Raw genomic sequence first — 16,310 nt, 5'->3', positions numbered from 1 at the left:
ACTATATTATGAGCTATGCATGTGCTAAATTGGCTATTGGCTATTTATATTATGTATTACATTATATATTATGTGCTATTATATATGTTATTTCTGTGCCAAACATAATTTTTCAAAAACACTATGAGTGAAATTGATCATCACTGAAACAATTCAGCAACTTGTGCCTCTGCTGCTGACTGTATATCTTCCCTATGATCAACCCACCAATCCCAAGCAACTCATCATCCCAGACAACATTATGCTTGACATTGCCTAAATCAGGGGCCAGTTCACTGATCAGCACAAATGCATGCATGAAACATATAGTAAGCCTGTGAATAGGAGCTGTATATGTAATCAGCATTGCAGATCATAGGAAAGCAACAGCCAAAGCTTCTTGCTGACCTCAAAACTATGAGGGAAAAAAAAATGAAGTAAGTCTGAGAGTCCATGGTCAAAAAGTCCATGAATGTGTGAGGGTGTCTGCAGGAGTCACTTCTAGCCCAGGCCTCTGCCACATAAATTGACCTGTTGCTCTCTTTTCAATCAAACATAAATTTCTTTGAGGAAAAAAAATGTAATTGAACGAATTAATGCTGTCGAAGGAGAGGCCTGAGAGAAGAGGGAAGTGAGATTATTTTGGCAGGCCTATCTGGCAGAGTTCTCCCAGCTCCTCTGTCTGCAGCTCAGGGAAGAGGCTGTGGCGAGATGCGCAGACAGCGTCGGCACCTTCAGCCCTCAGCTCCTGCCTCTCGCTGTGGCTGCGTCTGGTGAGGGCAGGTCTGAAGGGTGAGCCAGAGGTTATCTGTGCTGTCTCAACTTTCATAGTGTGGCTGTGTTCGAGGGAATCGGGTGGTACATTGAGAAGGAAATATGTCTTTAGACCTTGAGTCTCCTCTGAAGCCACATCCAGTGCAGAAGCTGCAGATTAAGAAAACACATGCTTAATAGACATTTCTAAAAGTGTTATTCTAGCTTATTTCCATTACACAAAAGACTTAGCAATGACTGTTTTTATTGCTAAGGGTTTTGTGCCCTTTTACTTTTCTTTCCTTTTCATTTGTCTACAGGTAGAGACTCTGGCAGGAATAATATGCTTTGATCTTTCTGCTGGAACAGGAGAATTCAGTGAGGGTGAAAGTGGATGTGGAAGAAGATGGATTAGGACTGTATGGGTTTTTGTTCCCATGTTTGGTCCTGTCTGACCAGTGTGAGAAATGGGACAAAAGGCAGATGGAAAAGGAGGGTGGCCTTGCTTTGCTCCGTAGTAACCATGTCAGCAAAGGGCCACCTCCATGGTTTTAATTGAAATTTGAAAGTTGGTAGAGAGGACAAACATCCCTCACCAACATTGAAGACAGCGCAATTAAAATCAGTGCTCCCCATTCAGGCATCTAGTCTTGTGCAGCTTGCCAGTTCATAGCTCAGTGTGGTGTGCAGTCTCTGCCCTGCTAACACTGCCTCCCTCTTTCAATTCCCCATTGAAACACTAGAAAACAAACTCAGACAAGGTCAGAGAGAGAGAGAGAGAGAGAGAGAGAAAGAGCGCTTAGCCACTCTGGCTCATTTGGGCAGTTTTGATTGAAGGTGCTACCATTTAGCCACATGTCTTCAGCCTTGAATACAAATACTCGTGTCCTCTGGCTCCCCTTTTTTTCCACAAGGTCGCAGCCTGGGATAACTACATCATCACATAATAGAGCCTTTCTCTGAGTCTGGATCTCCCAGTGAGAGATTGAACATTTCCCACGCTGTGCAGAGGGTTTCCCGAGCAAGATCCAAAACTCGTTCTCTGTTTTTTTTTTCACCTGTTTCTTGGCGGAGGCAGTGGAAGGTAGTGTGATTGTCGCAAATGAAAGGAAGTGCCCTGAATTGAGGCTTGATTGCCCTGCTGTGGGAACGGAGCTGTGTGTGAGTATCAGTCGCAGTCATACATGCCTGGATGTGCCAAGGGTAGAGCTTTACTGTCTGATCGAATAACCCTATCACACATCCCCATAACCCCGTCTTGTGTACTGGACGACACAGGCTACATCAATACTGTGACAGCACTTTGATGGAGTACCAGTGAATGAATCTGTTGGGCTCTTCATTCCCATCATAACCCAGAAAGGGATTTTGGTGTTTAACTAACCATTTAGGTGCTCAGTTTCCAGATTTACTTGCTCCCAGCTTCAGTGTCTGGACCCTCTAATGATCTGCCCTCTGTTTTCCCAGAATGCCATGGTGTCCTTCAAGGAGCTGTGTGGGCTAACGCCAGCTGCCAACATGAAACAGTGCATCCTGACGGTGTCAACCTGGCTGCTGAACAGCGAGCGCACGCTGCGGGTCACAGTCAACCTTAGTGAGGCCTACCCCACCATGGAGGCCCAGGGGCCTGTCCCAGAATTGCTGCGCAAAGTCCTCACAGCCTATGACACGGTGCGCCCCCAACCACAGACTATCCTCCTTCCAACGTGTCTCACATATGTCCACAGTGAGGTTTTTCTAATCTTGACTATCGTTCTAAAAAATGTTGTTGTCACCAGGTCCTGATCCCTTCATTATTTCTTCAAATACTCATCCACATCCCAAGTTGTGATGATAATGTATGCCTTAGGCTCACATTTTAAATGACAAAATCCTTTGATGCTAGCGTGAATGAATATCAGATGTAGTCACTGAAAACCAAGCAAGCAGTAGTATATATATACAGAAATGGTAAAGTGGGCATACTGCTTAGCTGCTCCTAACCCTCTCCAAATGAACACACACGTAGCTGTGAACTCACTTCAACAGCACCATAACACCATAGTATCTTATGAGCTTGTGTGTACCCATGACCGGAGGGAACATGTGCTCCCATTTAAATTTCACAGCTCAGAAATCACTTGAAATCACCATCTCATTAGGGCATTGCTTAGGCATAAAGGTGCAAGTGGTTTTCAAAAGTGTTCTTGCGCTGTGAGGAAAATTGCGAGTTAGAGCACTCATTACACTGTGCACCATAAAGTTTCCCTTTCTATTTCTGACCCAACTGAAACGGGTCGTGGCATGTGGATATAAAGCTGGAGCATTGCAAGCTCTTACAAAGCAATGGAGTCATTGAACATGGGCACATTTGTCTCCAGTTATTCTTTTAAGTTACACTTAAGAGCATGGTGTGCTACCATGGCAGGGTTGTTACATTTATTCCTAAAAGAACTACTGAAGCATATGAGAATAATGCATAAGGGCTACATAAAACTAAAGTAGAAGCCGAGTGGCATGTGGAGGCAGTTCATTATTTTGCAGCTCACAAGTGATGACAGAAGTATAGCCAGCAGCTGTAGCTGGGCTAGAATAAGCCACTGCTTGTTCTTCCTGTGCCACAAAACCCTAATGAGGGAAAGCATTAATCCAGGACTTTGTTACCGGCGAATGTCGTCTTTGTCCAACTTTGTATGACATTCAATGGACGGAACAGGACGTCTGTGCTCACGCAGCAGTATCGGACTTGCCAAGACCAAACCCGTGTCCTCTGTTCTTTCTGTCAGTTGTTAGGACACTGGCCCAATTAGTCTCAACCAGAATCACCCTGTGACATTTTGTGACAGGAGCACTTTCACCTGACCTGCATTTGAACCAAAACTGAGTGCATTTGGAACACATCGTTAGCATGATTAAAACTGAATGAGCCCCCAGCGCTGCCAGAAAAACCTCAGATGAAGCCAGCCAGTCTGAAAATCAATTTGAATTATGAATTGGTGAAACAGCATGCGGGGAGAAACAAAAAACCCCACCTCCACTTTCTGCTAGACAAACGTGTAAGTCTTAAATAATTTCTCTGTTGCAGTCGTTTCACCTCCCAGTTAGTTGAGAACACACAACCAGTTAAAAGAGTAGAGGGGCTGGTGGAATGGGAGGCCAGACGGAGGCTACAGCCTTCTCTCCTCTCACTTCCTGCCTGAATCACATCCTCAGGAGCAGATTATTTCAGTCTTTTTGCCAAGAATGAGCTCATCCTAGCAGCATTCTAACAGCTCTCCCTGTGTGTGTGTGTGTGTGTGTGTGTGTGTGTGTGTTTGTAAATGCCTGGTTATATAAGTATGTGTGGTGTTTTTGTTGTGTGTCTGGTTACGTGTGGGAATATGCACTATATGTGTGTGCTTCTATATTGTGTGCTGTAGGTATGTGCATATGTATCCGTTTATATAAGAGTATGTTCATGTGTGTGTCTGTTTATATGTAGGTATTTGTGTGTGTGTGTGTGTGTGTGTGTGTGTGTGATTGTGCCTGGTTATATAAGTATGTGTGGTATTTTTGTATTTGGTTATGAGCATGCATGTGTGTGTGCATGTTTATGTGCAGGTCCTGTATTGCATCTCTATGTGTGTTTATATGTGGGTATATATGCAGCCTCTTTCAGACTATGACTAAACCTGGACCATGTTTTTGCCCTGTCAGATATTAGGGTCAGCATCTGAAATGGTGAAAAGGACAGGATGGAAATGGAAAACAGGATGTCAGTGAACAGACTAGGGAGTTTATTTTTAATATATGTGCAGACACCTTTCTGTTCCTGACAGTTTGTAGGCTTGGGGTGTCACTGAAATGAGGCCTCCTGTTCCCTTTCAACAAGAGACAAAAAATTTCAAACATTCAGAAGAATCACCATTCAAGGCTGCATTGGTCATTCCAAACAGCTTTTGAAATGCTCCTGAGTGGCCAATTCATTCTCCCCGTGGCATGTCTAGGAAGCGTCCCCTTTGTCCCCACTGATCTAGAGCAACAACAGGACACACGGAGGCCTGGGCACAGGAAGTGAGATTATGCAGTCTGATTTCCTGTCTCTGATGTTTTCCTTTCTCACAGATGATCCAAACGAGCCGCACGCTGATTGAATCTGCCGATGGCGTCTACGCCAAGCTCATGCAAGTGCAACGAGCAGGTGAGCACTCCCCCCGGGTCGCCCCACCCATGCAGCTACTGCAGCCTCCACCCGCTCTCCCCAGCCACTGCCTCCGTTCCCTTGAGACCCACATTATTATGTCAGCGCATTGAAACTGCACTCATACCTGTTTTGCCTTAGTGCGATTACATGCTGTTCTATGTAGATCTATATAAGTTGTATATTCCAGTTGTGTATGTAGATTTATATTATATATAAACATATGTAAACATCTATATATAGATAGTTATATATAGATAGATGGATATATGGATAGATAGATAGCCACTAGCCACTGCATAGTAACAATAATGTGAACTTGCTGATTTAGCAACCCCATCATTAAAGTGTAGATGGATCTGTCAAGCCAGGGTGAAGCTAGGATACTCCTCTAAGTTCTGTCAAAGTGTAAATAACAGCCCTTCCCCTGTGTTTCCCCTGAGCTTATGCTTCAGCAAGACTGGAGACCGGCAGCCAGGTTGCTCCGCTTGGGATATGGAGATGGGCAATGGAGTTCGTCAGTCAGGGAATTGTAATTATTCCCATAGTGGAAACAGAGGGGCGAGGAACTATCTGATAAAATTCTGTAAAAGTTGTGAAGGACGCTTGAATGTGTAGTCTCTCTGCTGTGACACAATCTGATCTTACTTTGGTAGACAACTGTCTTTAGTTGTCTGACAGGGAAAAAGGCACCTCATGGCTTCCTAGCATGCCTGTCCAGAGAGACAATGTGGCAAAAATAATCGAGTTAGTGAGCAGATGAAAAAAGGAGGAAAATAACTGATGAGAAAAGCAAGAATAATGAATATGATAAGATGAGTTTAGAGACAAAGAGTGTTGGCGGTAGATAGCATTAATGGCATTAACTGCAAATGTGAAGTATGCTTTATTATATCTTAATATCTTTTAAAAATCCCACAGCTGGACAATACTGTTTCACAGGATATCTGACAAAAGCCTCCAGGCCTTACTGTAGAGCAGTAATTTACGATAACAAGACAAATTGTATAAATTAGCTCCAATTTGGAAGGGCTGTGACTCGTCTTCCTATTCACTGCTTTGTTCACTTCCTTGTTTTCCAGTCACTGTCATTTCTTTTGGAGTACACATGACAAGAATGATGCTGATGTTGCAAAAGCTGATGTTGTTATGTATATGGTTATTTGTTATACTCAAACTTTTATAATGATCCATTTTCAGATGGCCACTGTGTGTAGGTGGCATGTCATCAGTGGATCTGTATTGTAAGCAGCAGCTGCATGCCAATCACGATGACAGGATTGTGACTGGCAGATGTACAGTACACACCTGTTACACTCACATACATAACAGTTGCGCACAGGTGCACATACATACACATACACACACACACACACACACACACACACACACACAGAAACACACACGCACATGCACACATGCACATACACACGCGCACGCACACACACACACACAATTCCAGCTAATGTTCAAATGGCTGATTCTGATCTCTCATAAACACACATGCACATTCACACAGCCTGGAGGACTGAATCAGTCCGGATGCTCTGCCCTGACGTGTGATATTGTGAACGTGCCCTGAAGGCAGCAGCAGACGGTGTGGGCAGGCTGGCACATGCCCTTGCTCTGTGCCAGAGAGAGAGAGCAGCAGGCCCTTGGCGCACACACAGCAGCAGGATGCAACTCAGTCTTGTGGTCTGGCAAACTACCCCCCAAAACCCCGCCACACGTGTGAAGGCCCCACCCCCAGTGGTGCCCCCACACCCTGTCAAACCCTGCCTTGCCAGGTCAGAGCAGACAGTGAAAGCAGTGGCTGCACAGCCAGTGTTTGTGGCGAAGCATTCGGTACCCCATCTGGACCCGTTTGTGGGAGTCAGCCTCTGTGTTGGTGACAGCGGTGGGATGTCAGGGAGGGTTACGTAAACAGAAGGCTTCGGAGCAGAGGGGCAAAACTGACCAAGCAGTGATATGGCACTAAGTCCTTGGGCCTTTTAAAAACCCTACCCCTATGCAATTCTGTTCACCCTCTAAGCACAGGCAGTATTTTCCTGTGCTTTTGTCAGAGCTTGTTCATCGTGGTATTATCACAGGATTAAGACACTTTTCTCAAAACCAATCCTTTTCTTGGCAAGGGGAACAGAATGCCCTTTACAGTGGTATGAATTGAGCTGTTTCGGTTAAGATTGTGAGGTGTAACAAAAAACAAAGGACCACAAAGACAGAAAGCTGTTTTTCCATATGGCTGCTCTTCTGATACAGTGGGGCAAAAACAGTCCCTGCAGGTATTTTCACATGAGGACCCGGGGGGAATGGTAATGGCCTATTTAATAAAACCAAAGGAAGGGTTCAACAACAAGGGCGAAAAGAGTGAGAATTGTTTTCTGGAGCCTAGTACAGATTAGTAGATAATGAAAATGAGGGTGGGAAAGGTTTCTGTGGGTGTGTGTGTGTTTGTGTGTGTATGTGAAGCAGGTCTCCAGTGTGTGAGGCCACTGTAATGAAGTGAACAGCTTCATGCTATTATCAGGACTCCTCATTGAGCAACTTCTGTGTATTCTCTGAACATAAGATGGACACAGCAACAGCCTGGTGTTCACATTAAATAGTGCTGATGTTCACCCCACATCTTCCTATTCACAGATTATCACACCATCACACTTCTTCCAACCCTGTCGGTACTGACCAGGATATGTGCTACGAAGATGTGCCTGCCATGTATGTGACTTTGTCACATTCAGATGAAATTAATTTTAACAAATTGGAGATTTGGAGAATACATAGGGAATAAGAATTTGTTTCTGGCTGGGATGACATGACATTTCTAACCTGCGTAATTATCATGTTGGTTTAAATTTGCGGTAGATCGATATGTGGTTAAAACTTTGCTGTGGGTGTGGAAGTAGGGGAAGAGTAGCAGTGTGAACTGAGAGAAAGCTGGAAAAAAACAGTGTTTATTGTCATTGGACGTATTGCTCAAAGCTGCATCTGTTTTGGTTGGACACAGTGTTATAAACAGTTTCGTTTTAGTTGGACACACTGTAGATTTTCCATAGCAGTTAAGACCCAAACTATGTTGGCTGTGTTTCCAGTGAAGAGACATTACATGATGTGCAGTTTAATTAAAAGGATTCATAATTAGATTTATTCTTTTGGTCTATGACAGTGCAATTGCATAATCCAATCATGTTACCACTGATGGCCTACTCATGGTTCATCCCAGTATTCACCTACCAAAACTGGATCCCAATAATATTACCAACAACAGGCCACCAAGGGATGCAGCCAAATCATCATGTCTGATGTTTGTTGGATTATGAACTATTGAATTGAAGAGCATAGGACTGGAGTGTCAGCCTGGAGCCTGGCTTGTATGAAGAGAGCTGATTTTGAGGATGGCCCTGGAGTGTTATTGAATCCGCCTCTGCAGCGTGGGAGTTCTATGCAGCCACTAGGAATCCTGATAGCAAACAAACATTCCATCATCACAAGCATGACTAATAATAAAAGTAAAGTACTCTTCTCCTTCCTTCAAAAGGCATCTCTGTTCAGCATTCTGTGTTCTGTCATTAAATGACAGCAGTATTAAAACCGACATTGCTAGAATATTCTGTTTCAAAATCACAAATAGTTGAATGTGCCAAAAGATGTGATCCTATTATGTTTCTTTTCTTTTTGAGGCTAAAAGGATGGTTCACACAGTGCTGTCATTTTTATGCACCATATGCTGCATATAATCCAGACCTTGGAAAGTGGATCCAGGGGCTTTGGCTGGTTGAGGCTTGCTTTGGGCATGCCGTGATTTCCACATGTCTCGCATTTTTCTTGTCCCAGGCTCTGTGTGATGGTCACGATGCGTGGCTCTGCAGCATGTGGAGTGTGTGGGCGCTTGCTGGGCTGGTGGGCTGGGGCGCAGGGAGGTGGAGAAATGCGGAGGAGAAATGTGGATGCTTTCACAAGATAGGCGAGTGTCAGGGTCTGGGCAGGCCAGTACTAACCCCACATTGACTGCCCACCTGCCCGTCACAACCTCAAGCCCTCCCCCCTTCATCCCACTTCAGTTAAAGTTGCCAGTTTCTTCCCATTCTCAAGCTCCCTGTCTGACAGACCCTTCCCCAGACAGCTGCTCTGTTGTCACTGTGAATTACGATTTCTGCTACTTGCCAGGGGTGCTTTTCATTTCAAAGAGGAGGTCCTGCAGTGGATATATACAAATTTGCACTGGTACAGCGGTGCAGGTGACCCCGTTCAGCTGTTAAGAGAGAAGGTCTGAGCACTGTAGAGCCTTTTAAAGTGCAAACTGAAAGTGGGTGTGCTTGCACTTCGCTCATCAGAAATAAATTGACGTGGAGGAATGAAGGGCTGACATCAGTCGTGACTTTCTGGAAAATGTGATTGGTCCAGATTTGAAAGATACAATTTGACATTTAATCCAACCTTCAAAACAGCAGAGAATAGACAGCCAAACAAGTCCTATTATTTTTCCCATCTCTATATCTGTATAGAGGAATAAGAGGTGGGAGTCAATGTGATGAATGTTTTAGATGATTCGGAATAGATTTACGGAAAATTACAGGTGGTTTTGGCCAAAAACGTAAAAGCGGGTCCCGTTGGTTTTATTTATTCAATGGCCATATAGTACATTGTTCAGTGGCCAATTGACAGTTATTTGAAGATGGAGAAGCACAAGAATAGCCAGCAAGACTGCAGGCTGTGTGACAAAAGGAGGAGAGGGGCATGTAGCATCACTTTCTATTCCCAACTGTTACTTAAGAAACAGTGAATATTTGTAATCTCCCAATCAAAGGATTGGACTCCTTTAGAAATGAATGGGGTTGTATCCTCACCTCAGCCCAGACGCGGTGGAATGTTTTTGACCCTAGACAGGAAGTGACGAATGACTGAAAGAGGTCTGCCCTCACCCATGATATCAGGGCTCCATACTTTCTTTATAACATCACAATTATGGGTGAGGGCAGACCTCTTTCAAATTTTCACTGAACTCTTCATGTAAAATGAGATTTTTCTTGGGGATGAATTTGAAAGAGATGTGCCCTCACCCATGATATCAGGGCTCCATACTTTCTTTATAACATCACAATTATGGGTATCCTGGCTGAGTTTCCCTCAAGCCCTGCAGGGTGCTTCTAGCATCCAACATTGAGGCAGGACATGGAACACAATTTGCACTCACAGTTTTTAGCTAATACTACTGCTTTGCCTTCTTACCATTTTACATGGCAGAAATGGAATCAGTAGTACTGGTGTGTTAGAATGTGTGTGGGAGCATGTGTATGTGTGTGTTGGGGAGGTAGACTGAGTGTACATATGCCTTTAAATTTGAGAAGGATGAGAGGAAGCCAAAACTAATACAGAGTGCAGATGGAACACTAGGGTAAGGGGTCAAAGTACAGCAAATCTCCCCAAAAACCCTTGACAAAGCTACAGCAACATCAATGAAATGTTTCCCATTTCCAGGAATAATTGAAATGTTAGGAGGTGAGGGCTGGGGGCCGAGACTGTGATGCGCCTCTATCCTGTGTCCTGTTTTTGTCGGGAAACAGGTTGGTATATGGGTAATATCATTGAAAAATTGCTGGAAAACAACAAAAAAGCTCACTGTTTGTATGTAACATTAGATGTTTTTCAGTGGCAGGAGGGGGTTATATTATGTGGTGTCTCTGAGAAAGATTTATACCATATGATTCACAATACTATAAATAGAAGTATCACTTTCATTTGGGTGAAAGGCTGACGTCAGTTGTGGTTTCATGGTTATTTATGGATATACTCTTATTTTTTGCAAGATGCTCTCCCCATTGTTCAGTGGTGCCTCATAGAGCTTTAGAATGAATTCTGTGATCAAGGAAATCTAAATGATCAAAGCATTTCTAAAGTGTATAGGATGATTCTCCTCTTCCAACTTCGAGATGGCACACACTTAATTATTGTCACACAGTTGTATGACCTGCCATTATGAATGTAGCCTTGGTTGTGAAGGGTACTTTTCCAAGTAATCACATTCACATTCATGTGAATTCTATTCATAAAAAAATTGAGATTTGCAAGATGTCTGCCTGACCTATTTTCACCCAGTGATTCATGGGATTAGTACTGATGTTTATTCAATGCATGGACCACGGGGCATTTGTTCTTGTAAGGTATACAGCATGTGATGCTACCTGATACAATGCAAATGACAGGTGTTGATCCACTGCGTTAGGAATGTAGGTCAAGTTCTCCCTCTGGTGCCATGTGAAGGAGACAAAAAGGTAGTTTCAAAATGGAGGAACAAAGCACTAGCTAGTCATGTGATCAATTATGAAGCATTTGCCTTTCTTTAAAATACAGCAAGAGAATTGGCAAAGTATTGATTGTTTCTAGAGGCACTTCTAAATAAAATGCACAATTATGAAAATAAAGCGCAGCATAATTAAATATACAGTATACGGTGGATCACATGTACATAGATATATCTATATTTCTGTCACTATATCATGAAAATTCAACAAAGTGGGCCCATTGATCTTCTAGTGAGATTCGAGTGAAAATGTGGCTATAGTAAGTAACTCATAAGGTTCTCTGATGTGAAGGTCACAGAACACATTGGCTGATGTACACAATGCATCGTGGGGTATTCTTAATGAACCTGGAGGCCCTGATGTCCACCAGAGTCGCAGAAGACAAAAATAGACTTGGATCAGTAGTTATTGTGATTTGTCAAGAGCTTACATGTCATTATTGGCTCACTTGTGGGCTATGCTCTGTCATGTCGCCACTACAATAGAGGAGTCGATAACAAATCACTGCATGATGTTCACATAGATGTAGCTTCACCTTAAAAAAGTTTTTTTGTACTTTTTAGCAAGTGGGGTCTTTTGAGGCAGCCCTCTCCTTCTACCACATAAACCACCATGAAGCAAAGAAGTGAAATTAAGGTGGTTATATCCTGGGCATCTTTCAGGATATTGAAAGTAACATCAACTATAGAGCTCTCAGAGTCTGCAGAGAACAGACATGAGGGAGAAGAGGCAGGTGATCAGACTTGCTTAGCACTGTGAAGACTCGGCTCAGCAATTTGTGCTTGGGGATGCAGCACAGAGCCAGGAGGGATATGCCACAGTGTTTCTCAGCAATGCTGATCACAGATGAGTTGAGACAGGCCCTGTTCTTTTTCATCCTGATTTTCACCAATTGCTTCCCAAAACTGCAATGAGGCAGCCGTTTACATGGATCAAATCTCTGCCACTAATGGCATGTAACAACATGCATGTACCAGAGCCAGTATCAGATGTTTTAGATTAGATTAGATTATTTTCATATAGTTCTTTTCAGTTACACATCTCTCGTTCCAAATTCATGTAAGACATCTGACATCCAGACATATTACAATGTCTTTTTGGAGACAAATTGTGCAGTATTATGGTGCTATAACTCTGCCAATGCTAATGAAGATCAGAATGAAGACTGAATTTTTAGGTGTGTTTCTGACTCACAGAAATGTCAGCATAATAGTGCGGAATTAGATATCACTACCTAACGCAGCAGAAATGCGCTAAGCGTTGTACATTATTCAGTCGAACCATGAATGTAAATGTTCCCTTCAGATACTTGGCAGGCACAGACTGGCGCACATGCCAGTTTCAAAAGTTGCCACACATTTGATTACCTCCCACACAATGTCTCTTGTGGGATTTCTAAAAATTATTTTTATTTATATTGTCCTTAGGTATTTAACCATCTGCATCTGAGAACATGCTGGTCTAATTAAACCCAGTGCTGTGTGCTGGAAAAAAGGCAATATGCACAGGAAAGACAATGTGGTTATTGAAACAGACAGAGGCTGGGCTGAGGAGAGAAAGGATCCTAGACGTACACTGATTGTTTAACACCTGTATTTACCCACCCCCCCACCCCCCCACCCACCCAAGGGAAAAAAGCACAATCTATTTATAACGCTCCCATGTGGAGGTTATGAAAAAGATTGAAGTACATGCTATTATTGGCCATTAATGTTGCTCTCCTTCTACTGGGCCAGGGTGTTTGGTGACCCAGCCAGGAGGAATGTTCTGTACAAAGAAAAGTAGGGGAGAGTTTCTCAGTGTCCTTGTTCGCTCTCGTGTGTACTTTCTTTTTAAAGAAGCATAACTGTACAGTATAATTACTCTGCTTACTAGCAGAATTGTGATTTCAAAGGGCATTTGATGTAAAATGAAGATAATCAGATAATAAAAATAATAAGTATGGCGTTGACTCTGGTTCACATTCCATGTCCATTTATTGTGTGGCTTATTCAGTAAAAGGAACAGACAGAGTGGAAAGGACGGAGGTAAACCAAACCCTTCACGTTGCAGTAGTACAATAGCTACATTAGATTAACCAGACTGAGGAAGATGCTGACAGCATAGGCTCTGGTTGTCTGGCCCATTCACAACCATTAGCATGTGGACCCAAACAGAAGGTCAAATGAAGCTCATCACTGGTGTTGCATTAGATTGCTGAAACGCACCTGTTCCTCGCCAATGGGCCATTGAAGGCATATGTTACATATTCAGATTCTCCAAATTCTCCAAAAATTCTCCAAAAAGTATTCTTTCCAAAGCAGCTGTCTGTGGTAGAAGCTCTCCTCAAATCAGTTACAATACCTAATGTAACTGAAAGCACAAGCAGCAGGCAGAAAGCTCCACTAGGCTATTCGGCAGAGAAACTTCTGTTGCATTTAGGGATACCTTTTCCCTCCTGCAGGTACTGTAGCTATAATTAGAGTTAAGTAGTAGGGGACAGTGATCCAAAGCACTAAGCCCACAGACAACAAGTGCTGAAACCTGCTTTCTCTCCCAGGACTGGACTTCCACGAGGATCTCCACAGGATTGGGGCTAAGGAGGGACTGAAGGGTCGGAAGCTGCAAAAGGCCATGGAGAGCTACGCCTGGAACATCACTGTGCTGAAGGTAAATCTTTGCTCAGTAGACAGGCTCGTCTGAAGACCTATACTTGGTATCCAAAAAAATGCAGGAAGCCCTTCAATACAGCAAAACACTTGCTAATTGATTCCCATTGGGCATTGGGTTGGATTCTGGGAACTAACAAGTTCTGCATTGAATTTAAGCACATTCTAGGCCCCTTATCCTTCCTATTCATCTTTGCTGTCCTGTCAACTCTCCAGTACTGCTAAAGACTGGATGCAAAGAAATACAGGAGTGGACCTGTAAACCAACTGGGTTTTGACGCAAACAGCCTGATCTCAATTTTCCTGCCTTGTGATGTAGCCTCAATAACAGATAATTATTTTATCTGCTTAATTTGGAACCTTCAGAAATCATTACCTGCCATAATGATGCAATTGATAACGTACAAACTCATCTGAAACACATCAGTCCAGTATATCAGAACCTGTCATCCAAAATAGGGAAAAAAACAGCTGTTTTAGTATAAACTGTATAAACTTTTAGTATAACCTGAGTATGATCAATAAGAGCTATTTGACTTGCATGTAAGAAAAGCATTGTTCGTTTGATTTGTTTGCCTCCTGTTCCGGGCCCAGACAATGCAGCAGATAGTGTGATTTCGTACACTGAGGGTTGCACTAACCAACCCTGATCGATTTTCTTAAATCAGCACAGAAATAGTTTGGAGCCCAGAGCATCACAGCTTATGAAGAAAAAGTTTGTGTACCTTGGATTTGATTGAAAACAATATGGGACCAGCACTATAATATAACAGTGCAGGGGAGGGAACTTCATGATCTTTGATTGATTTCATCATGAGGTTTAGCCTGGATGCGGAGGAGAAGCCTTAGCGATGAGGAGGATAGGGCGCTGGAACCGGAGGTGGCAAGCGGTATGCCCCCCCCCCCCCCCCCCCCCCACCTTCCCTCCCCTCCCCCCAGAGTTTGTGTGAAGTGGTTTGGCTCATTCCGGCTCAGCTGTGCCCGGAAGCCTGCCTCCACTCACTCCCACCCGCGCTCTCCGGGGGAGGGTGCAGTGGTTCAGCTGGAGAGGGCTGAGCGTGGGCTTGAGAGCGGAGAAAACCAGGTTAACACCAACTGCAGGGCTGGAGACAACATGTGGGCTAGGAGTCTCTCTTCTGAAAATAGAGAAAGTGATAGAGATGGAGAGAAAACAGGGGCGGTCTGAGAGTACTGAAGGAACTCTCTGGGTGCTCGCTGCTCTCCAGGAATCCATAGACCTGACCCGCCCTCCATGTGTCTGTGTCGATGACTGTACCACAGATGTGTGAACTCCAGCCCCAGGCTTCAAGACCAGCCAGGCCGAGACGCAGAGTTAGCTGTCAGTGCTGCGAATGCCTTTCATTGCAGCTTGCTATAAAAAGGGCCTGTGTGTTGCTTTATCTCTGGCAATTTTTTTTTATATTTGAAAGCACTGAGGGTGGGCTCTATACGGCCTGCCAGCAACCGCATCGAGGCGGGAGCAAAGCAGTTGCACAGCATTACAGTGCAGGGAAAATCTGTGTCTTACCACATCCTACAAATAGAGATATGAAATGAGCAATAAGAGAAGTCACAAGATTTTATAATAGTCTATTGATTGGTGGAAGCCACCCTCTTTACTCCTCAGTGAGATTAAAAGTGAATGCACCCAGTGATTAGGTTCGCAAGGAAGTGGGGACATTCTGCAGGCATGCCGATGCGCTCCACAGATGGAGCGTGTAATCCCATCTCGGGCATCCAGTAGACTCTCATCTAATCAGACACCGAGCCTGCAGGTGTACCTTACAGATAGGAAATAAAGACCCTCTGCTGAGTCACTCCATGTAAGTAATAGTCTCATTCACTTCCATTTGACTACTCCATGGCCGATTCGCCGGAAATACACAGGCTGACCGTCGCAAAGAACAAAGGATTGACTCCCAAACGCCCCAGGTCGGTACGTTCAGACATTCCCATCACATCATGTTAAAAACCCAGGGGTATTGGTAATAACTGAGTCATGGCGATTTGAGCTGGAATTAAATCCAGACACAGCAGGCCTGGAGAGTATGAGCTGCCCGTTCCTGGAGGCAGTCCTCATGCTTTGCAGAAAGCAGGTTTTTATGCAGAGCTCGCCCCGGCGTGGCGTGCCAAGCTGTCGACAGGTTAAGGAGATTCTTGGTGACTCACAGCATAAGCGATCCGGTGTGTAGCAGGCTGTCACGAGTGACATGCGCCAGCATAATGAGATGCCAAGCTCTGCTGAAAAACCCTGCAAACGCAAGTCCAGAGATGAGCCTCGCGTGCCTTCACTTTTAGCGTTGTTCAATGGAATTTTGCGGTCGGCTCTAATGTGCTGCTTGGAACTGTGTGTTGTCGAATGAGAGAGGTGTCCGCGGGGTAGCTTGGGATTGCTAATAAGACAAAGCCTTAGCTCACTGATAACCTGTGGCAGATCAACTTTTACAGCCGAAGGCAATGGCTTCATTCGTC

At 44.0% G+C, this 16,310-nt stretch overlaps 1 protein-coding gene across 1 annotated transcript in view; it reads left to right on the top strand.

The window, feature by feature from the left end:
- si:ch211-210g13.5 (inactive phospholipase C-like protein 2) overlaps positions 1-16,310 on the top strand; it is a 68,031-nt gene that overhangs the window by 50,466 nt on the left and 1,255 nt on the right. The window contains exons 3-5 of the mRNA XM_036541399.1: positions 2,200-2,403; positions 4,816-4,891; positions 13,730-13,839. Coding sequence (XP_036397292.1) covers positions 2,200-2,403; positions 4,816-4,891; positions 13,730-13,839 — 390 coding nt within the window. The remainder of the gene's footprint in view (positions 1-2,199; positions 2,404-4,815; positions 4,892-13,729; positions 13,840-16,310) is intronic.

Source organism: Megalops cyprinoides, chromosome 1, assembly GCF_013368585.1.
Source record: "Megalops cyprinoides isolate fMegCyp1 chromosome 1, fMegCyp1.pri, whole genome shotgun sequence".
NCBI classification, from domain to species: Eukaryota; Metazoa; Chordata; class Actinopteri; order Elopiformes; family Megalopidae; genus Megalops; species Megalops cyprinoides.
Note: the sequence above shows the minus strand (reverse complement) of the source record. Positions and strands in the feature narration are given on the sequence as shown.